This window comes from Ischnura elegans, chromosome 12 (assembly GCF_921293095.1).
Source record: "Ischnura elegans chromosome 12, ioIscEleg1.1, whole genome shotgun sequence".
Lineage (NCBI taxonomy): Eukaryota > Metazoa > Arthropoda > Insecta > Odonata > Coenagrionidae > Ischnura > Ischnura elegans.
The window spans coordinates 35,164,579-35,187,460 of NC_060257.1; the positions used below are offsets into that span (position 1 = coordinate 35,164,579).

Below are 22,882 nucleotides of genomic sequence, written 5' to 3' on the forward strand. Positions count from 1 at the left end.
TTTTCATAGCAGTCGTATTCCAAAAAATAGGTACATCAATATATACCTATTTCGTGGTCGATTAATAGGGTAGTTTCCTTCACCAAAGAAAACGAAATGCATTGATTGCTATTCGTTACCCACCATTAATATATTCATAATATACAAATTATTTGGTTTTAGAAATTCCAGTTTAGACGAATGACAATGGCCAATTTTAACCTCATTTGAAAAAGGCCAGATTGGCGCCCATGCGATTCCACTCCACGTGACGTCACAGGGACCTAGTTTCTACACGAGAGGATAGGAGTTTTACATCGTCTGAGATTACCAATGCATGCATGAGGCACAGAGCTCAGGGAAACATCTCTCAATAATCACTTATTAAAACTATCTAAGGTCGGAAAGTTTCCTTCGTTTGATAAGGTAGTAATAATCCATATTTAAGCCAAGCGCTACCTGCTAGCAGGGTACTCTGCTACCTACTAGCAGCCTGCGTCGTATCAGCGCTCAAGCCTCGCCCCAAGGTCACCTCACTTGCGGCAGCGGGAACCAGAACGACGTCACACGGAGTTTTCCCGGCATTTATACTAAGCCGTCGCGTTTTCGCGCGCTTGAAAATTTTCACTTTTCATTTAATCGCGAAAAATAAATATCGTCATTTAAAAATCTAAAAGCGTGAAATACCTACGTACTCCAGGTTTAATAATCTTCCGATTTAGACAATAAAAAAATAATAGGAAACCACCCTATTGTCTAGTTCAGCAGTTCCCAACCGGTGGTAAGCGTACCCCTTGGGGGTCAGCGAAGAACCAGTCGGCGGTACGTCGAAAGTAATCGGTAATGGCGGACGCCACGTTCCCTTATGGTAGCCTAGCAACAGTGACGCGCCGTAAGTCTTAACCAGGAAATATGTATGTATATTCATATAATATGGGGTATTTAAACAAAGTTTCTATTTGTTAAATTATTTATAGCTAAAAGTGTAACCTAACCGTAGTGAAATTATATAATAAAATGTGCACGTTACATTATTGGGAGTAAAATATTAGTTACATACATATAGAGGGGTAGGGGAGAAAAAAAAAGGTTGGGATCCGCTGGTATAGAGAATCGAGAGATGGTGCTAAAATCCACGAAAGAGAAAGGCTAGAGAAATCATCATAATTAGGTATTTGGAGAAAGGCTATAAGAAAAATACAGGGCGTTTCTGGAGAAATCTGAAATACTTCAGAAGGTGGTAGGGGAGACATTTATAAGCATATTTTGTAGATAAATATGGGGTCGCTAATATTTAGTTTCTGAGCTATGACAACGCAAAAATTATTTGAATGCACTTTGAAGTTACCATGAATACGATTTTTTTCTTTGGTATCCAGCCTTTTCGACATTTTATTTAATACTCTGGGTTTTTAAGGACATTAAATAATTAACGTTGGACGAAAATGTGCCATTATAATTATCCGAAACAATTAATGTTTGAGCTTTAAACGAGAGCTTTGGGCGAGTAATAATAAAACGATTGCGCAATCTCACCCATTTTGAAATTAATTGTTTCAAACAGATTTGACAAAAATGCTTTAAGTTGTCTCCCCTACCACCTCCCTAAGTATTGCAGATTCCTAGTGAAACACCCTTTATTTCTTACTTAGGAGCGCTAAATAATAACGTTAGCACATTCATTGCCAAAAATCAGGTGGAAGGGAAAGATAATTTAAGGCGAAATAAAATTTTCCTCATAAAATCATTACTCCGTAACAAATTGAAAAAAGCAGCCACCCACTTTCCACGATTTGTTGGCGTAATTAGAGTTGCGGTTGAATCACTCTGAAAGAATGGCTACTTTAGGGAAGGAATCGAGGACAGGGTTACTAACAATGAACCACGCGAGAAGGATGCCAACAAGGAGACGTTGGTGACACGCGGTGACCTGCTCCACAGGGGTCGGTGACGTCATCGACTCTTGAGTAAAAGGGATCGACTCTCTCTTCTTCATCAAATGAAACTTTCAACATTTTTGTTTTCATTATATTGGAATGTACAGGTTTAGTAATTTTTTTCGGAAAAATCACTATTTACGCCGGGGGGTGGTGGAGGCAGGCTCCCCCCAGCTCCCCCCATGCTTGTGATTCCGGGTCTGAGTAAACCACAATCCCGTTACAGCGGGAGAAGATCCCATAGTTGTGAAGGCATCTCGCAAAAGGAGGAGTATAAGGAGGCTGTTCCCCTAGTAGATGAAATTAAAGTGGTCGGGTCAAACCAGAGCGAGCGAGGGCTTCGTGAAAGGGAATTGTGGGTAAAAGGAGGAGTAGCACAGAAAAGGAGAATTGGCAGACGAAGATAGCAGAGGAGAAAACGAGATGTATAGCTATGGTTTAACTTCAGATTCTTTTCCAATTTTATTACGAGAGATTACGGAAGACGTTGGTATAGGTGTGCTTCTAATAGTATAACAATAAATTGCCTTTTCAAATAAAATAATTTCTCATTCATCTAAAAAAGAAATATAATATTTAATTTATTATTTTGTATGTATGTATGTACTTTTTGTAATTTGTGCTTTTTTGTGACTGCATTTTGTTTCTGCATTGACACAATCCAATATGTATATGACCTCTACAGAATTAATAATAGTACTATTTGTATTTCCTTCGATCACATTTTATGACATGTAATTTTACCCTTTCGTCGTAAACAGAAGTTTTAGTTTGAATTTCTTTCCATATCATATCTTTACTATTTTCCTTCCGAAAAAATCAAGACGGAAAACATAACGTGCTGGAAAGTTGTGAGAGAGTACGAGTTCTCAGCAATACTTATCCAGATAAAACATTTTTTACAGTTGGCTTAAAGTCAGGCCGTAGGTTGTTATCAAAACACTTATTACCTTCTTTTTCTAAGTGAAAATTTTCAGGTAACCTGGATATAATAATGATTGGATTCGGAGAAAAAAATATTGACTTTGGATTTGTTGGGATCATACTTAACTTTCCATAAGTAATTTTTTTGCAAAAATTGTAAAATTTAGAAACCCAAATCTACGCGAGGCACCTATTAGCGCAGTTTTCTCATCTTTATCCCTCCCTAATCTCTCCCGTCTCCGACTTAAATCAGACATAAAATTCATTTACAATGCCCTTCACTCCCACTTCGACAGTCCTGATATTGTTTCCTTCCTCAACATCAGAGTACCTTCCCGCCACACCCGTTCTACCTCTTTTCTCCACAAACCTACACCCAGGCTATCTGTAATTAAGCGCTCTCTATTCCAAAGACTTCATTTTCCAATAAATTCTCCATCGGGTGATAATGATCCGTTTTCTCTGAGAATTAAAAATTTTACTCGCCTGGGATCAACATATTTTACGCATAAATGACTATATAGCTGGATAAATGTTTGTTGCTTTCGTTTTTTGTTTTATTTAAAATTGTTAAACGGATTGCAAAAATATTTATATTAATATAAAACGTCTCCAGCGTTCACCTCAGATTATGGTAGGGAAAAAATTATAGATCGGCAATTTTACTAATAGAAACATTTACATGGTGAAATGTGAGATATGATTACATTAAAAGTAGTATCAATGATTATGAACACGCCGAATAGCATTTGTTGTATTTCGTAACACGTAATGAAACTTTGAAATAGTTTGAATTTCGCATGATCGAGGCAGTTCGTGAACTTAACAGCATTTTGTGAAATATGACAATTTCCGTAAACCGCTACACTCCAGAATAGACTCTTCTCTAGCCTTCAACTTAAAGAGTTACATAAAGATCCTCTAATAACTCATAACTACTTAATTAACCTTCTGTAACACACCTATTTTTTACTCGAAGGCATGCAAATTTGAGGAGGTTTGGTGACCTCAAGAGCTTTCAAGAAGCAACGACGAAATGACCAACGCACGGGTAAACAGCGCTCTGTTCTGGGGAGGCTTTGAAGTTTGAAATAAACACGCTTCACAGCACATTATTATACCCTCGGATAATCTCATCACACGCTTCTGCAGATTTTAAACCAGCGCCGTAAATAAACTTGACCACGAACGGGATGCACGAAAGCACGCGCGTTCCGGATGATTGCCGAAGACACAAGTTTGGCTAATCCGTAGTACATGCTTTTCGCGTAATCACGTAATAATTCACGATTTCAAAGTTCACGGAGTGCATCCCAGTTTAAACTGTGTCAAACGGAGATAATCAGGTCTCACGTTGACCCGCCTCGAAGTTTGACCTTAATGAAGATATACGGCCAGCCGAAGGACTTAGGGGATTAAAGTCGAAAATACCAACAAAATTTAACAGCGCACTGGGCAGAGAAGCTCATTATTACATAAAAAATGGAAATTTAAACAGAAATTCTTTCGAAGCAGTGATTATTATCAATGACTTTTACAAAGCAAAGTGTTGCAAGTGTATTATAATCCGGAACCTCATTACAACCACCTTTTATCAACACTTCAAAAAATTCAGAAGTTCAAAATTTTCACAATATTTATTAATTTACTACCAAACCGCCAAAAACAGCACATATTGGCAATTTTTATCGTGTTTTATTCAACAATTACACGTGCAGAACAACTATGCACTGGATAGGGGCAACCTAACCATGTTGGACTCGAACTCGCGACCACTTATTCCACAGGCGAGGACTTACCCCGCCACCACTGAGGTCTTTGACAGTTTTATGCATCGGATGCCGAGACGTGTCGCTAGAAAATGACACACCGGTAGGAAGCAGTGCTGTAGTTGGGCCGGTACGGACAGGTACGGCGTACCCCCTAAAATCCAAACTCGTTAAAAGCGTACAGGTTAAATACCTTCGCGGCCGGATGTATAATATATGTTCAGCTGTTGGAATTTTTGCTGAGTACCGCCTAAATTTTTTTTCCAACTACAGCACTGGTAGGAAGAAATTCCTCCCATTACGATCCATGCATTCCTCAAGAAACTTTCAAACTAAACCAGTGGTAAAAACCTTAAAAATGTGAAAATTTATTCCTATGGGAGATAAAATGGACTTAAATGGTTTTCATCGTTAGGTCCAAGATTAAAAAAGACCAAATAAAACCAAGTGCATAATAATATGGAAATAACTATAATTATCCAAGGTATCTAACTATAAATAGTTTGAAATCTTGTTCCAATTGAGATTGGCAAGAATACCAATAATGAAAGTTAAAGTAATCCAGTTAATAATTAGCAGCTGACTGCAGTTAAAAGAGTTGAAAACTGGTAGAAGGGATTGCAACATAACATCCAAACGGTTAAAGCTGTCCTTAGGAAATTCGAATCGTTTTACAATTGAAAAACATATTTTATAATTTAACGGATTCTGATCAGGATATTTATGAACTGAGGACTTCTTATTATCAAAACAGATTAAAATTCAAGAATTCGAATTTTTCTCAACATAAGTCTCTTTCACCGATTTCATTTTGAGATTTTTCGCCAGAAAATGACTCTTTGTTAAAAAGGAAAGCGCCACACAAAAATGTTGTTCATTCATTAAAACCCATGTTTAAATACGTCCAGAATCATTATCCACTTGAACATACGAGGGAAATGAGAAATCTCCATAGAACTGGATTCGATCAAGCTGAAGGGACTTAGGCCAACGCGAGATTCAAAGCGACAAAAAGCCATGTTTTCCGCACGACTTTGTGTTTACTTCGACGCGAAAAGAAAGGTTACGGTCTTAAACGATTTCCCACATCTTTTTGGGGAATTGTAGAAAACTTGGGAGTGAGATATCAACATTTTTTAATAAGCATCAAAAGATAAGGGAAACCCTTGTTCACTTTAAAGTTTGATGACAAGGTCTTTCATGTCGTTGAGTTTGATATAATGGTGAGGTTGCGTTTTGAAGACTTGTGTATGTTAGATTACCAAGATTTTGAAGTTTATATTTGAGGATGGGATGGTTGAAGAGAGATGGAAGAATGCTTTTTTGTAAACGAAGTAGACTTTAGATTAGATTAGAAATTTTGTAGACGTTTTTTTTCTAATTTAAAGAAATAAATTTTGTTGAAAAAATAACCCGCTTGGCAGGAGTGCGTGATATCAACTCACCTGCAAAAGGGTTAAGGTTGTTGACTTTTCGTTGCGAATAGATCAAGAAGTGGCTGACGGATAGAAAAAGGAAAAAATACGGATCTCTCATATTTCAATTCACAATACATCATACTCGTCTTAGGGCCGTATTCATAGTCGCGTCTTAATTGTACAATTGAGACGCGTATTGTATAATTGAGACCATCTAGATGAAGACCCCATTCTAGTCAAAACGAGCTTATTTGGTTGTCGCTTTCATTGTTTAACAAATAAGCTTGTCTCGACGAAGGCGTCTTGATCAAGATAGTGTTATTAAGAATAAGGCAAGCTTCATTAAGAAAATGCTCAAGCAAATGGTAATTTGATCGAACAATCACCGACGACTTTACATTTGCTTATTTAAAAACCAGCGTCACTTTGCAAAGCGGTAAATTCGAGTGAATTCGGTGATATTCTCGGAAACACTATCATGGCATCCGCGTCACATAATTATAGATATTTTACTCCAACGGTAAGGAAAGTATTACTGGATATGCTGGCAAAACATAAAAATATAGAAGATAAAAGACGAGAATTGTTCGTTAAAAAGAAGATGCTTGGCGGCAAACCGCGAAGATGTACGACGCGTCGAGTGTCATAACGAAGGAGGTATGGAATTTTTAAAATCGTATTTCAAATTTTTATTCTAAATTAAGAATATCGGGACTAGCCACGGTGATATATTTACAAAGTCACCCGTAATTCACAAATTGTGGGAAAAATCTACAGGACCTTACAGTCTCTAATCTAGAGGAATCTCATTCACCGTGACCAAGATCCTGGTCAAGGCGAATAATTTTTTCTCCGTGGATTTTTCGCACTATATTTTATTCATTCCTATACCTATGAATGCATCACATACTGGCCATTTTACATCGGGGTGTTCATAAAATTTAACAATTACATGGGCGCGAACAACCATACCCTGATATGGGAAACCCACCCAGGCGGGACTCGAACCTGCAATCCATTGTTTGGCTAGCGAAGACTTTACCCCGCCGGCACAGAGGCCGGCAAACTGCAAATTTTTAAAATTTTACGGTATAGCATTACGTGTATCACTCATGATGGTGGTGAGATGCATCAGGGGCGTAAAACATTTCTTTGCAGTTGCTAAAGTGTCTTCAAAGAATCCGGTTTATATCTGCAGTTAGTGGAAGAACGAAGGGTTTGGTGGTCTCACCTGCAGCGGGATGTTGACGCAGCCGAGGAAGTCGTCTTGCCCGCCGCCGCCACCGAGTCGCGCGCTCTGCGCTATCTGCTTGAAGAAGCGCCCGAGGCCCTTGACGCCCCGAACCTCGTTCAACTTGCTGACGGCCTCCAGCACGGAAGACTCATCATCATGGTCCCTGGACGACGGAAAAATATAAACACATTAAATAGATGCTACAAAACTGCATGAGAGATGATTTGAATAATAATAAATGCCTAGGGGAGGTTAAGAATACAATATAAAGGAATGATTGCTACATTAATTCCTTTTAAAATATTTTTAAATAACAATTTAAATCCTAATTTTTAAAAAAAATAAGATATAGTCTTGTATGTTGATATTACCTGAGGATAACTTATAATCTACTAACTTCACGAATGTTCTAATTCCAACAGATTGAGCCGGAAACAACTCTCAATCTTTTCCGATATAAGTAGCACAAAATATAATCCCATTAATATCCGAATACAGTAACAATATCAGATGTTTTGAAGATAAAATGCCACTGTTGATAAAGTTACACAGGCATCTGTTAAGATAAGCTATTTTGGCTTAGTGCGGCCATAACGTCTATAGACCGAAATGATTTTATATGGGATAATGATAATTGCTTTAAATGCGAGTTAAAAAAAGAGCCTGTTACAATTTCAACTTTGTTGTACAACGAAGATAAACAATTTTTTTTCATGGAATATATTTTAATGGAATGTGGAAACTGAAAAAATAAATGGATGTCAGTATTTCCAATCATTCGCGTAATGGATGATATACAATGGCATTAAAAAGCTTATTGCAATCCCTGAATTTAGATAGGCCTTTGTGAAAGTGAAAATTCAAAACAGAATACGGTAATTTTTCAAAATCGATAATTGATATCATAAACGATAACTAATATGGGACGATAGAAATCGTCCTCTCGGACCAAATTAATCATGCAATAAAATATATCGATATCTCGGATGATATATCATGCTATCGGATATTTATTGGATGATATATTGTGATATTCATATCGGAGAAGATAGTTGTTTCCGGCTTAATCTGGTGAAATTATAACATTCGCAATATTGGTACGTTATGTTACCCTTAGATAATATAAAATTGTTTGAAACTTGTCGCGAAGTGAAATTAAAATATTTGTAGGAACTTTCAGCAACTTTTCCTTCTATAATCAGATAAGATATTGATTTTTGATATCGAGCGATGTATAACAGTTCTAATTGAACAAATATTAATCGCCAATGCTGTGAAAGCTGCAACTGAAAAATATTTGATCTCCCAATTTTTCAACATTTGCCTATATTTCGATCACCGAGACAAGTAATATAGGTAAGTATTATAGTTACCGATGATAATTCATACATCAGTAAGGAGAATTAAGGAGAAAATTCATCTGATCCTACATCTGGAGCATGCTACGAATCTTGAATCAACAAAAGGTGAATTCCATATATGTGGAATTTTAATTGCATGATAATTCTATTTAATAAAACTCAGTAATTAAGGAATAAACTTATTTTAAGTAAAATAAAAATATCAAAAAGGGAATTTTAAAATTAAGAAGTTGCGCAAAAAGTTACCACTATCAGGAAGTAAATTACATTCACCAGATTGCGAGTTATCAGCGGCTGTTGACATATTGATTATTATTGAATGTTATATCCTTACTTCTAAGAGATGGTACTATTTTTAAATTAACAATTATCATTTATTGGAGCCAATTGAGCACTATGCTACTATAGAACATTTGTCATTGCTTCAGACATTTTTAGTACCATGTAATGAAAGAGAATTTTTCCAGCAATTGGGGGGCAGAGAAAATTTTGGAGCCCTCATGCTCAAATTAATACCGACCGCAACGTTGGATTAAAGCAATGATAATTGATCATTAGTTCAAAAATACCGATCAACCCATGAGAAATTAGAAGATATCATTATTAATTACAGTGATGAAGAGTAAAATATATTACGTTAAAAAGAGTTAATAAGGCATTAAGAGTAATTTCGACAGCTTTCGAGGCAAATTTGACCAAATTAAAATAATACGGTGGCATAATTTAGAGTTTAGCACGAAGAGGGTGGACTGGAATGTTTATTACACCCCAAGATTGATATACGAGAACTATCACCTCTACAATGTTGCTAGACATAAGACCATCAATTTGCTTAAAGGCCCCAGGAATGTTATCTTTGAATGAGAGGAGGGAAAAGACAGAATAATAATATTTTTTTATAGTAATTTTGGTGAAATTTGTGCTCAAGATAATTTTGATCTCAATTTAAGAACAATGTGACTTATTATGTGCCTGTAATAGTATAAAAAGTGTCTGATATTTGTTTTTAATTGTTTTTCAACATATGTGCCAATTGCAATATTCAAAATTGTGTCAAAGAGGAGTTCGAGGCTACTTTGACACCTGTATATTTAAAATAATATTTGAAATTGTGGGGTGAAGTTGTGGCTAAACTTGCCAATGAAATTGATGACTGCTCTATCGGAATAAAAGTAATAGGCATACACATGGCCTGATTTTCCCATAGGCTAGCTAGGCTTCCACTTAGGGGGGCTCAAGGTCAAGAGCTTTCAAGTTAATAGCAAAATTAAAATTACACTATTCTGAAAATAGTGAATACTATTATTAATTTTTATAATGGTTATTACCAATCTCAACATATTTTATTTAACATATTGATAAATATCACAGTATTGATGTATTTTATTATCACTCATGCAATTTATAAGCTTAAAAATGGGAGGTAAAAAGGCCTGAGGAGAAAGAACTAGTAGGCAGGGTCTGATGAAGCCAGAGGAAGTCGCAAAAACAAAATCAAGTCTTATAAGAAAGTGCTAAGAAAATTACAAAAAAGAAAAAGCGGCGCTATTTCCGTGAGTGCGAACAGTTAATCCGTTCATTTCTTGAGACAGGACCTTGCCAGATCACGGCAAAGATAGCGGAGACGTTAAAAAATAATTATGCCGAGCGAAATAAGGCAGTAGAGCTTCCTTAATACGATAAAGGCAGAGCTAATCAACTATGGAAATGAGAGAACACTTGCCTTAGGATCTATTAAATGGACAAACGAGGATTTTGGAGAGCTTGCTAAAAAATTGAAAAAAAAATAACAGAGCAATATCTCGTTAAATCGTCGAAAAATAATTTTAGCTCCAAATAATTACATTCACAATATTTTAAATAAAGGAGGCGATGAAATGTGGACTCACCAGATATCCAAGTGGAGAATATCACTTGCTACGTCGTCAATGTCACTGGAAAGACAAGAAAGATGGACGTTAATTTGTTTCGCAACAAAAAAATGATGGAGCATCTGTGTCATAAAAATTAACTTCGAATATGAGTTTAATCAGATAGTCATTGATGAGCGATAAATTTAAGTATTCAATTTAATTTGCAATTTAAATATTTTAGAGTAGTAAATTTAAAATTATCATAACATTAAAATGTGCAATAAAAAGTAAGCTTGTTAAAAAATTAGACCAAATTGATAAAGCACCATTAATTTACTAATTTACCCAATAAATAATTTATTTTAGAAGCATTAGCCGGTGAATGATTCCGAAATTTTATTTTTGGTTATGATATAAAGTCCTTAATATTGAATGAATAATTACCGATCGGTATGTTTTGACGTTATTGACTTAATAATGCTACACCTAATGATACCGCCTTTTCGATAACACGATCACTAACGAGTAGGTAAATGATATCGAAAATTATCTTCTTTATTAAATTATTCACTCAGCAAATACCATCCTGAAATAATTAGTGAGCAATTTAGAGGATGGTGATATCGACAACTTTGAAGACCTAAAACCGTCCAGTTTTTCCCCAAAGTGGAAAATGTCAGTGGGAAAAAATAAATCGTGGGTAATCGCATAAAAACTTAAAATCCGGAATATGCCTAATTTCAGTAATATTTTTAAATGTATCATGGTGTCCAAGAAAATAATAATCGAAACCATTTGTTCATATGCCAGGCCGTTCTAACTGATATAAAGTGTGAAATATTTTAGTACTTTCCCGGCGAATAATGTGGGTAAAATCTTCTCGGGATTCCCATCGGGTTTAATTATCAATAATAGCCAACGTTCCAAGCTGCGACTCGGGGCTCATCCTTAGGGCTGTTGAATGTCGTTCGTATATACAGTGTTTTTCGGGAGGAATATGAAATACATCAGAAGGTTGTAGGGAAGTTAATTTTAAGCATTTTTTGTCAATAAATATGGGGTCTCCTCCTTAGTGACTGAGCTATGGCAACGGATACAGTAGAACCTCGGATAACGACCACAATCCGTTCCAGAAAGCTGGTCGTTAACCGAAATGTTCGCTATCTGAAACAATTTCCCCATAAGAAATAAAGGAAATAGGAATAATTGGTTCCTAGCTCCTATTGACACGCTATTATATGAAAGTTACTGGCTATATAGGTATGCTTTTTTAAATGAGAATAGTTATAATATAGTACAAGTTGAGTTAAATATAAATAAGAACCTTAGCATTTAAAACATAAGGAAACGTAGGAAAACTAACCGTTTTTGTTCGCTATCCGAGTCAAATTTTTAGCGAAAATTTTGGTGGTTATCCGAAATGTTCGTTATCAAAGGCGTTCGCTAACCGAGGTTTCATTGTACAATCGTGCGAAAGATCCTTAGAGAAAAAAATCATCCGCCTTGACCGGGATTCGAACCCGGATCCCCCGATTTCCGGTCGAGTGCTTTAGCCAGTTAAGCTACCGAGGCGTCATTCTTCCCTGTGGATAGTGTACTTCCCGGTAGTGTCCACAAATATCAAGTAACCGTTATTAACGGTCAAGGCGGATAATTTTTTTCTCTGAGGATCTTTCGCACGTTTCATTGTAGTAAAAGTGAACATTACACAGCTAGCGGATACAGTACGCAGACGGTGCGCAGTATAGACCAGGCATCAGCTACCTCACACTCGGATTTCTACAGCTTCCCCAACATCCCCGTCGTGGGAGCAAAAGGGTACGAGAGGGAAGCAGAGAGGAAGGGTCGGAACATTGTTTTGCACAGTCGCAAGCCCCCTCCCAACCAATTGCGTCGCTTCCTGCCCGTCTCTCGAATGCTCGGATAGTGGAGTAATTGAATTTCCGCCGAAGGGTGCACTATTACGGTACGGACGGTATGAGAGGAGGGTAGGGAAAAGCTGGAGAAAAAAGAAAAGAACGGGAGCTTTTAGAGGGAGAAAGATGACGAAACGGGCTGGAAAGCAGATGGAATACAGAGAAAAGTACGCTGAATGGTGATAAGGTTATAAAAAATGACGAAATACGTGTTCGGATCATCTTTTCGAAAGCCACAAATATTCATGGCTAAACAATTCCTCGCAATTTAATGAAAAAAGATGGACATTTTCCACAAATTTGTTTAATAATACACGATGCGTTTGGAATATTAGGTCATGTTCAAGTACAATGTGAAAAAGTTGAAATCAGGAACTGCATTTATACAGTTCAGATTCAGCTCCTGATTTCAACAATATTTGTAGACAGCTCCTGATACATATAATATAAATACAGCTCCTGATTTCAACACTTTTGCATTGTGCTTGAAAAAGACCTGACGGTCAAAGCGCGTCGTACATTACTTTGGTGGAAATTTCCATATCTCTTTTTTAATAAATCAGGACGTCATTCCACTGCATTACGCCTTCCTCCGTTACTTTCAATTCCTTGCAATGTGTCCTTTAGTGGAACATGGTAGCCCATGGCTGCAGATGTTAGGATCCTGGGTTCAAGTTCCGGGTGAAGCACTCCGATATCTCTAAAAAAATCTAGTAATGCGAGATGTCCCAGGGAAAGGAATTTGCTCCCAAACCTGATTTTTTTAATTTACGCGCAAATGACTTAACTCGGGGTGAGGCCTACCCTCACCTATCCAAACCAACCTTCGGGTTGAATTGAGACTATTCTTTAATCCACTCATGAGAATTAAACTGCGCACATGCGTTGTGTCACAATTGGGGACTAGAACAACTTAGTAGACGACAGAAGTAAATTTCTTGTGTAGGACATAAAACTATTCCCAAGGATTATTGATGGTGTTGAAACTTACGCGTCAGATGAAATCAAACATCTATATGTTACGATAACTTAAAAGTTCAAACACATCATGGAGAACTAATATAAGAAATATTTGCGGCGGAGCCCTGAAAAAGCAAGGATTTGTTAAGCATGTTGCGGGAAATTTGTTTACTTCTCCCTAGTTAGACCCCTTTTAGAATACACTGCCAGTGTTTGGGATCCTCATGAAAAAGGCTTCATAACAGAGTTAGAAAGCGTGCAAAGTAGAGCTTCCAGGTACGTGAAAGGTCGTTACGATAGTTTTGTTAGTGTAACTGACCTCTTAGACAAACTCAGATGGGAATCTCTCTCAGACCGTAGATTGAAAAATAGACTAAACATTTTAGATACATTCAAAACAGTGTCTTTTCTAACGAAGTTATCCATATCTTACGAACGCCAACATACTACGGAAGATCAGATCAAGTAAATAAAATGAGAAATATAGACTGTAGAACAGACAGATTCAGAATGTCTTTTTTCCGCGATCAATAAGAGATTATAACTGCAGAGTTAGAACTCACAAATAGATTAGATGGCTTTTAGTGTAGCCTCCTAACTTATGTATAACTTAATGCATATTTCTGAATTTTATTATTATTTCTAACAGTATGCGGTAGCATAATTTTTTTGTCTGCGTGACGTGTTTTGTACTGTGTGATGTGCATGTGGGAGTCCAATTGTATGCTGCATGCTGGTGATTGATCACCCTCTGTCAAATACCCTAGAGGTGGCTCGCAGTGTATAATGTAGATGTAGATGAAGGTTTTTTTAATGAAAAAGCGAAAGAAAGGTGCTAATTTTCACTCGTTAGGCCGCACCTTGAAAACGCGTTGAGCATATGTAATCCGGCGCAGAAAGATCTATCCGTTAACACTTAATTAGATGGTAAAAAATAAATAAAAGGTTGGAGCTTAAGGGGGAAAATTTGCTCAAACTTTTGATGTGGCGTAACCCATATTTCTCGAGAGAAGAGAAGTACGGTCTTCCGATATACGGCGAAGGAGACGTACGAGAAGTTTCTAAGAAATAAGCTGCGGAATTTCCCATGTGGTCAAAATTGTATCCTGGTCCGGATTTTATAGGAAATAAATCCAATGCTCCAATACCCAGGCCACCCCTTAATAGTTTTCAGAGGAATTTTCATTTACTATGCCCCTGAAAATTACAACTACTTTCAACAGAATTTTAAATGAAAATAATTCAAATTAAATCAGAGCAAATCAGAAAAATGTTTTTTATGCAAAAAGATGTGGAAAATATGTATGGGAATTTATATTAAATTGTGTCTTTAAGAAGAAAATATTTATTACTATGCAATTTATAGACCAAGTTGTGTATAAAAGGGATTTTTAAGGTAAATAATTCACAACTTATGACATAGTACCTAAAGAAATGCATGAAACAAGTGACTTTGTATGAAGTCACGCGCCGGGATGCTAATTTATGTACACCAAGGATCAAGCTCGCCATAGAAAAATATTATTTTACTCCCGACTAAGCTAAATATTTTTGGCGAAATTCATCCAAGTTGTTTATAAGCAGAGAATCTGAATTAATAGCACATATAATATACATAGAACCATTTGTTTAAAAAACTGTACTTTTCGCAAATTTAGCGGTCAACCCCGCAAAGGTAATCTTCGATGCAATCAAAACTTCATAAATGCTGGTGTTTTATATTCATAAATTCAAATATTTAAGGTAATTCGACTTTGATAGAAGCTTTTGGTCCAGAGGAGAGTTTCCATAGTTGAGCGCTGGGAATTCATCTTTCGAGCAAATCTCGTTCTAGGGTTGTTTACGGCAGGGCAGTGAGGTAGGGAGTGTCAGAGTTAGGGTGGAGGGGAGAGATTTTGAAGGGCGTCAAGGGTTGAAGGAAATTGAGGCGAAAGCGAAAGGGTAGCACAGGATCTGGCAGGAAATGAGGGAAAGTGGAAAAAGAGGCTAAGGGTCTGGGATCGTTAAGGGTGTGAGTTAGGGATAGCACGGATTCTAACCATACCCTTGCACCATGGGTGGAATCATAAATATCATGCTTGTCTCGCGGTTAAGCTTTAAGCCACCGAGTGCGTCCACCGGGTTGCAGATCGTGAGTCGTCCTCTATATGTAGAGTTTAGCTGCGATACAAGCGAGTATACTTGTCGAATAAGCTGTCGAGGACAAAATACGACGGCAGTCCGAGGTCCATTCCTAGGTAAGGTCTAAATCAGGGGTCTTCAACCCTTTTTAACCCATTACAACCCAATGTTGATTCTAAGCAACTTCAAAAATGCATTCATTTTCAGATCCATTCTGGAAAGGTTTAAACAACGTACTCTTTTGTTCTGTAAAGTTTAATGGCGAAATGCATGGCTGACGTAATAATCATGATTAAGTAGAAAATTTTTACATTTTTAAAATGAGATGTCTTGAAGATTAATTTCTTCCAGAAACAGCTCTGGGTTAGAAAGGGCTAGTGCAAGGGCCAAAAATCGATTTCACATCGTCCGGAGGGTCACAATGCTCCACGTCCCTTGATCAACCCATCAAGAAAATAAAAAATTATATAATTTCAAAGTGCAATAATCTCTATTGGTTAAAAATTTCAAGAAAACAATGTGATTTTGGTTATGTTTATTTCTGATGAGTGCGTCGTTCGCGGGCGCGGCGCGACACAATATTTTGTTTGGCGTCTAGGGGTCGCGAGTTATTAGCCGGCGGGCCGCATGCGGCCCGCCGTCTGAGGGGCTGCGGGTTGAAAACCCTAGATTTAAAAGAACTTAATGCCAGTGAAGATGCCTGCGTTGGGAAGCCGCCAACAATTGAAGATACGACACGAGGGCAAGAACCATAATGACTGAAGATAAATAAATACAGTAAAACTAAAAAGAGTTCTATTTTGTTATACAGGGGATTTCGTTACAGCCATAATAAGGGATTTTGCTGCATGCATTACAAGATTGTCGGCTTATATCCCAAAAATTGCCTTTATTGAAGCAACATATCCATAAAAATTAACTTCGTCCCACCGTATCAATCAAACGGCTGTAAAGGGAAGGATTTTAAGATCAACGGTAGAAATATGTGGAGATAGCCACCTGAGAATAACTGATGATAAGGTAAGGAACGGTTAAGTAGTGAAGATGGCCTTAATTTATTTATAAAAGAGGAAATAATTATTATTACTATTACACCCCAAAAAATCCTTGTGACGCCAACCCACGCTCTTCTTTGTAACCACCTCTGGTTTTTTCCCTACCCCTTCCCTCCTTCACCATTCCCGTCACTTACCTCTCCCCACTCCCCTTCCCCTCCAATCACCCGACCACAGAGTATATATACCGGCAAATTCTGATGTGTATCACTAGTCTTGAAAATGGTACAGTGTAACCGAAACTAGTCGGCAATAAAGTGTGTGTTTTTGTAGAAAAGCTAAGAAATTTCCTTCCAAACATTAGGAAATAATTCCTCGAATGCACCAAAAGATAGTTCGTTATAGCGGGAAATCCGTATCATCCAAACTCGTTATACGTGGGGAAATTAATATTAGTGATATATGTAGCACTCATCTCGTTATAGGCGGGATTTCGTTACTTGCGTGATCGCTATAGGCGAGTTTTTGTGTAAATGTGAGAGAAATAATGATTCTTGGACTCAAGGAGTAAAAAATAAGTTTAAAAAAATGTCTGCTGAACTTATTTAGAACTTAGTATTGAAAATTACATTGTCTGCTGGTGAAGGGGAGGAGGGCCTTCATATGCCAGTGGAGATCTCATTATTGGGATAAATGGTCTCGTAGCTTCTTCAGGGTGTAACAGATGACGGTTTCTTAATTAATGATTATTAAAATTTGATTCCTTTTAAGCATGCAGAATTACAAAAAAATCTAAAAATATTATTACAACCATAGTTATTGGGTGTATACTGCATGAAGTAATAAAGAGAACTTAGGTTAAACTACTTCAGTTTTGTAATTCCTCGGCAATCTACTCTACGGAGTTTTTGGAATTTATGTATCTCAAAACAACGCCGGGAACAGCAAGAACGTAGCGACAAATCGGACTTTGTGGAACTATTACGTACCTCGCTCAACTTCGATTTGACGACACCATCTAGTGTCCCAAAATATTTTTCCCATCAACTTAAAACTAGAAAACTACCCAAAACTAGGTTAGCATTAGTCTTCCGTTTGGAGTTGGCTGAAAAATGAAGGGTGGCTCCTTGAAACTGCTTCAATTTAGGGAGTTCTGAGAGCAGGCTTGAACCAGGTTTGAACGCAGTAAGAGGTAGACGAGTGGATATGTGGGGTGGGAGTGAATGAAGTGTAGGAATGGAAGGAGAGAGGAGGCGAGGTGAAAGATTGGGGAACGCCTTGTTTCAACCAGGGATGGCAAGTGAAACGAAAAGAAAGTAAAAACCAGTCAAATTTCAATAGTTACGTTCCCGGGAGCGAAATGTAGGAACGAAAGCAAATGGATCTAAACCCGAGGAGCTAAACTCAAGGCCGAAACGAAATCGGAGTCAAAACTACTTCAGGTCGAAACTGAACTAAACCTCTGGGACGAAACGAAACAAAGATTATGCTTCTTTCCGCAGGGATCACATGCTTCATCTTCGAACGGTTAAGTTTCGACCCACACACCGTATACGAAGTATGATTGAATGAAGTAGAGGTTCGGCCTACCGCCATTAGATGCGTGGGGCATTGGGGCTCTCATATTTTTACCACAAACAGGAGAACGGCGAACACTAACTGGCCAGTCGATTTTTAAGCTCGATTTTTCACCTCTCTATATTCTGTCATAAAATGGGTCGAAACTATTACCTCTTATCCCCATCCACTCAACTTCTGGGTTCGAAACTTAACTAAGAGTAACGGAGTTTCGATTAATTTAGTTTCGTTCCTGGGTGTAAAGTTTCGTCCCGGGTCGAAACTCAACTCCTTGGTGATTTTAGTTTCATGTGGGAACGAAAATAAAGCTAAGACTCATATTTTCGTTTCCCTTCGGGTCGAAACAAAACATTTTTGTTTCGTTTCACTTGCCAACCCTGGTTTTAACCCATTTCCGCCCAACGAAGCCATGAGGGATCTCCTACACTCTACCGCGCTGGGAAAATGATGAAAAAATGCGCACTAATTTGTTTCAAATTGTTTTTGATTTTAACAAAACTTTATGATGATTTAATATTAACCAATTGAGATTAATTTTCAGCAATAAACGTTTAAATTCCTCGCGTAGCGTATCTCTTGCGGGCTAATACATTTATCGACATGGGTAGTTTACTTCATAAAACCTGTGTATTTACCATTTACATTAAAACATTTACCATCCTGTGTAGTTTACTCCATAAAAGTGGCAAAATAGAGATTACAAAATTTTTCGTGCCACACGCCAGCATTTCAGCAAATCGAATAAACAAGTAAAGTTAAATATAAATGACTTGGTAATACCTCTCACCCCTGTGAGCCCTCTGTTATTGCATTTTAGACTTGTTTTCACGTCGTAGTTGACTGCTGTAGCAGTAACTCAGAATCGATATGTTGCTAATATAATTGACAAAGATGTACTCCCAGCATGCCACTACGCTTCGCGATGGCAGATAAAGAGAAACAAATTAAATTATGGAGACGAGATAGAAATATTTTCGTCTCCTCTTCTTTGCGAGAAAATTATGCAAATTCCTTAAAAAATTCTGTTATCGCCTTTTAGAACCGGTAAATTTTGCCGTCATCATTGGCCAACAATTCTAAGATTGGTTTGACGCAGTTCTTCACTCAATCATGAAATAGTTTCAGGCTTGACTTGGTGAAAATGCAATATATCCACGATAAAAATATAAACTACAAATGGTAATAGAAACCTTGAAAATGACGTAGAGCGTCGGCCGTGATAGAGAAGAGTGGCCTACGTTGATATGAGCAAGTCGTCCATCGAAACATCGGCCGTGATGGAGAACCTGACCCGGTGGAAATCCCGAGTAAACTCCCACGATTACCATTAGTAATTTATATTTTTATCATAGACACTCCACTCAGTTATTCAGTCACTTCACACACTCACGGATTTATTCTCTATCAAATCCTTCTTTACATGTTCTATGTATTTTGTACGTAGATTTAATTTTCTATACTTGCCATCTAGTTGTCCCTCGACGATTGCCTTCATCAGGTATCAAAATATGGCGGATTAGGTTGTTTCGCCCTCTTATTAAGGTTTTCGCGAAGCTTCCCTTCTCTCCTACTCTCAATAGTACTTCCTCATTACTAACTCGGTCGATCCATTTGGTACTCATCATTCTTCCGTCGCACAATATTTCGCTCAATTTTGTAGTGCACTCTAAGTGTGGCCTCAGAGCCAATTCCAATTTAGTCAAGTTTACGATTCACGGAGTTGGGGTACCACTGTGTAGGAGGAGAGCCGGCAAACTATTTGTAATTGTACGCACTTCATCCACATCTGCTAGCTGATTGGGGTGTGACATTTAATGGGAGGTAGAAAGGGCTCTAGCGTCAGAATCGATAAAAATTTCCATCCCAGTAATGATGACGCTAACGGTGGCACGTCAAATCGAGTATGATCAAAGCAGGTCGAGGTATTACTGGATCGGTAGCGTTGAATGATAAGTCAAAGAGAACGCTGCATATTCATCACTAATTTGACGTAAGATCATAATGAGTGCTACCGATGATATCGTTTCCTGCTCGAGCTATGAGCTTTTCCGACGAAGGTTGCTATTCGTGCTAAAATACACTTTGAAGCGGTCACGCCAGTTTTTAAGTAATCCAGTATTTCGTTACCAAGTTTTTTCCCTAAGATTTGCACCACTTTTATTAATTTCACTGAAAAATTGAAAGAAATTTCAAGAAGATTCAAAATTTAAATTGAATTATTATCGCGCAGCTTTCCTTTGTAGCAACGTATTCAAGGAGGGGCCTCACTACAACGAAGCAGCATGTCTCTTTCACTTTCAAAAATTCGAAAAAATTACCAAAAAACGCTTTATAAACCATAGTTCATTAATGGGAATCACAAACCCACTAACTCGATTAACACTTATAGCGTTAAAAACTTAATATTACGTGATTTTTAACCAAATCATTGGAAGACAAAGTATTGCGTCTCCCACCATTGAAAAATATTTTTTTTTCTGCCGAAGTAATAAAAGAATTCCATTGTATACCATCCCTCCGATGCTAAAAAGATCAAATAAAAATTAGAACAAATTATAAATCTAAAAAATAACATAAAAAGAATGAACTGAAAGATTTTCGAAATTACTGAAAACCGGCCCACCATGATCGAAGAGTGTAAAAAAATAAGGTCACTTTTTCATTACTTTAAATTAGATTAATAAAATTAGCTTTTTAAAAGCAATAAAACGAGATGTGTACTCACAATCGGAACTTCTCGTTCCAGCGTGGGTTGAGGGTGTGCGCCTTGACGGAGGTGGCTCGGATGAACTTGGCTGGCACCGCGGACGACGAGGTGTACGGCGGCGTGGAGGAGGGCGGGGCCGAGGACGGGTAGCCGGACGTCGAGTCGGAGCGGTGCTCCACGCCTCGGCGGCTCCCGCGCTCACTCCCGCCGCGCTCCCGCTCCCCGGAACCGTGCTCACGACGCTTGAAGCTCAGACGGAAACTGCGGATAGACGGGTGGAAAAAGGCACCATTCAACAAACAAATATATTTCAATACTAATTAAATAAATGCAAAACTTTCAAGTGTAAGAGTAGAGTAAAATATTTAGCAGATTATACGTGTTTAGTAGATTACTTTATACAAATATTTTATACAAGTTTTACCCTAATTGTACAAATAATCTCCATCGGCTATACGAATTTTAAACACATTTTTCAAAATTTCACTTGATATCTGTGCAAATATTTTAAGTTAGTTTTACACTACTTAGTACAAATATTTTACAGATAATTTATTTACTGCCATATTGTCACCATATTGAAAAGATATTTCGCAAAATTTTTACAACCTTTTTGAATCTAAATAAATGCAGAGCATAGAAGCATTTCCAGGTTATGAAGGGAGGTAATGAGTGTATTATGACATTACTGTCTCCCTGAATATTACAATGGAGTATCGTTATAGGGCTTCTATCGGGTTTATTTTGATATCAGTTTGAGTGTACGTCCTTAAGTATCTCTGCCCAGGGTCTACATACAAACTGAAGGATGAATGACAGCTTAGGTTGAACCCTGCGTCTCGGTTGAGATTTTGCTTAGCCTGGTATTCTTCATTTTCTGTTACTACCGCACCGGTTGTTGAGGCGTTGTTGTCAGTATGGCCAGAGAAGACAACAGCTACACTGGCCATACTGAAAGCGTCTTCAGGCCTTCATCTTCGGCCCGAAGACGCTGATAGTGGTGCCAGCGAAGCTGTTGTCTTCGAAACAGCAACCGACGTCGCGTCGTAGTAACCGAAAATGAAAAATTTCATCTCACTTCGGGGAAATCTTCTATCTCTTGTCGCTTAGCCTTCTTGATTTCAATGACTTCTTTTGCAATCCTATCCCATAATCAGTTCACGCAAACGGCTTCATCGCTCCAAACTGTCAAGGACGGACAATCAAAGAGACATCAGAACCAGCCCTGACGATGATGAATAACTCTTTCTGCGAAACCGAATCTCGAGATGCATCTAACTCAGACGCATGTGCGAGAACAACTATTCAAAGGTAAGGTAGGTGGGGAAAAATTGAGCTCGCCAAGTAATTCCACTATTTGGGCAGCTCATTAAAGGAAAACGGATAAAGAAGTAAGGACATCAGGAAGAGAATTGCGTTAGTGAAGGAGGCATTCATGAACAATAAGAATCTTATGAGAGGATCTTTTTGAAAGAGTTTAAATAAAAGGTTAGAGAAGAGTGTGATCTTGAGTGTAGCTCTTTACGATGAGGATACATCAATTCGTACGCAGGTTTCCGCGGTGATTACTTGAGTTCAGCATTCTTTCGGGCTGCATCCGCGTTCGTCTTTGGAGGGAGGACAAGAAAAGATTGGATGCCTTCAAGATATGAGTGAGGTTCAGAAAAGAGAAAGTGAAGTGGACGGAGAGGAGGAGGAACGACGAAGTGCTGGACGTGTTGGGTGAGGAGAGGTAGCTTCTAGATGAGATACGGAGGAGACAAGATATGGATGGAGGCAGTACTTAGCGGGAAGGGGATGTTGAAAATAGTGTTAGAGGGAAGAATGTTGGGTAGTGAGGGAGGGGAAGGAAGGAAATGGGATTTTTAGATGGAACGAAAGGGAGTAGGCCGTAATATGAATTGAAAGTCAATGAAAGGAGAGGAGACTGCCAAAATATTTCTTAAATACCTCATGCAAAATTACCTTAATCATTTATAATTATTAAAATATTCTACCGATTAAGGTAGGTTTCCATGGAGTACATGAGAAGAAATCTGTCAACCTCCCCTTCCCACAAAGTGCTACACTTCAGATCAGACTCTTCACTAACCTTTCCTTTAAACCCTTACTAAACCCTCACCGACATTA

General features: G+C 37.9%; 1 protein-coding gene across 1 annotated transcript in view; it reads right to left on the bottom strand.

Moving 5' to 3' along the window:
- LOC124169353 (BAI1-associated protein 3-like) overlaps positions 1 to 22,882 on the bottom strand; it is a 91,546-nt gene that overhangs the window by 41,692 nt on the left and 26,972 nt on the right. The window contains exons 3-5 of the mRNA XM_046547943.1: positions 20,771 to 21,013; positions 10,512 to 10,556; positions 7,259 to 7,424 (exon numbers count right to left, since the gene is read on the bottom strand). Of these exons, the coding sequence (XP_046403899.1) occupies positions 7,259 to 7,424; positions 10,512 to 10,556; positions 20,771 to 21,013 (454 nt within the window). The remainder of the gene's footprint in view (positions 1 to 7,258; positions 7,425 to 10,511; positions 10,557 to 20,770; positions 21,014 to 22,882) is intronic.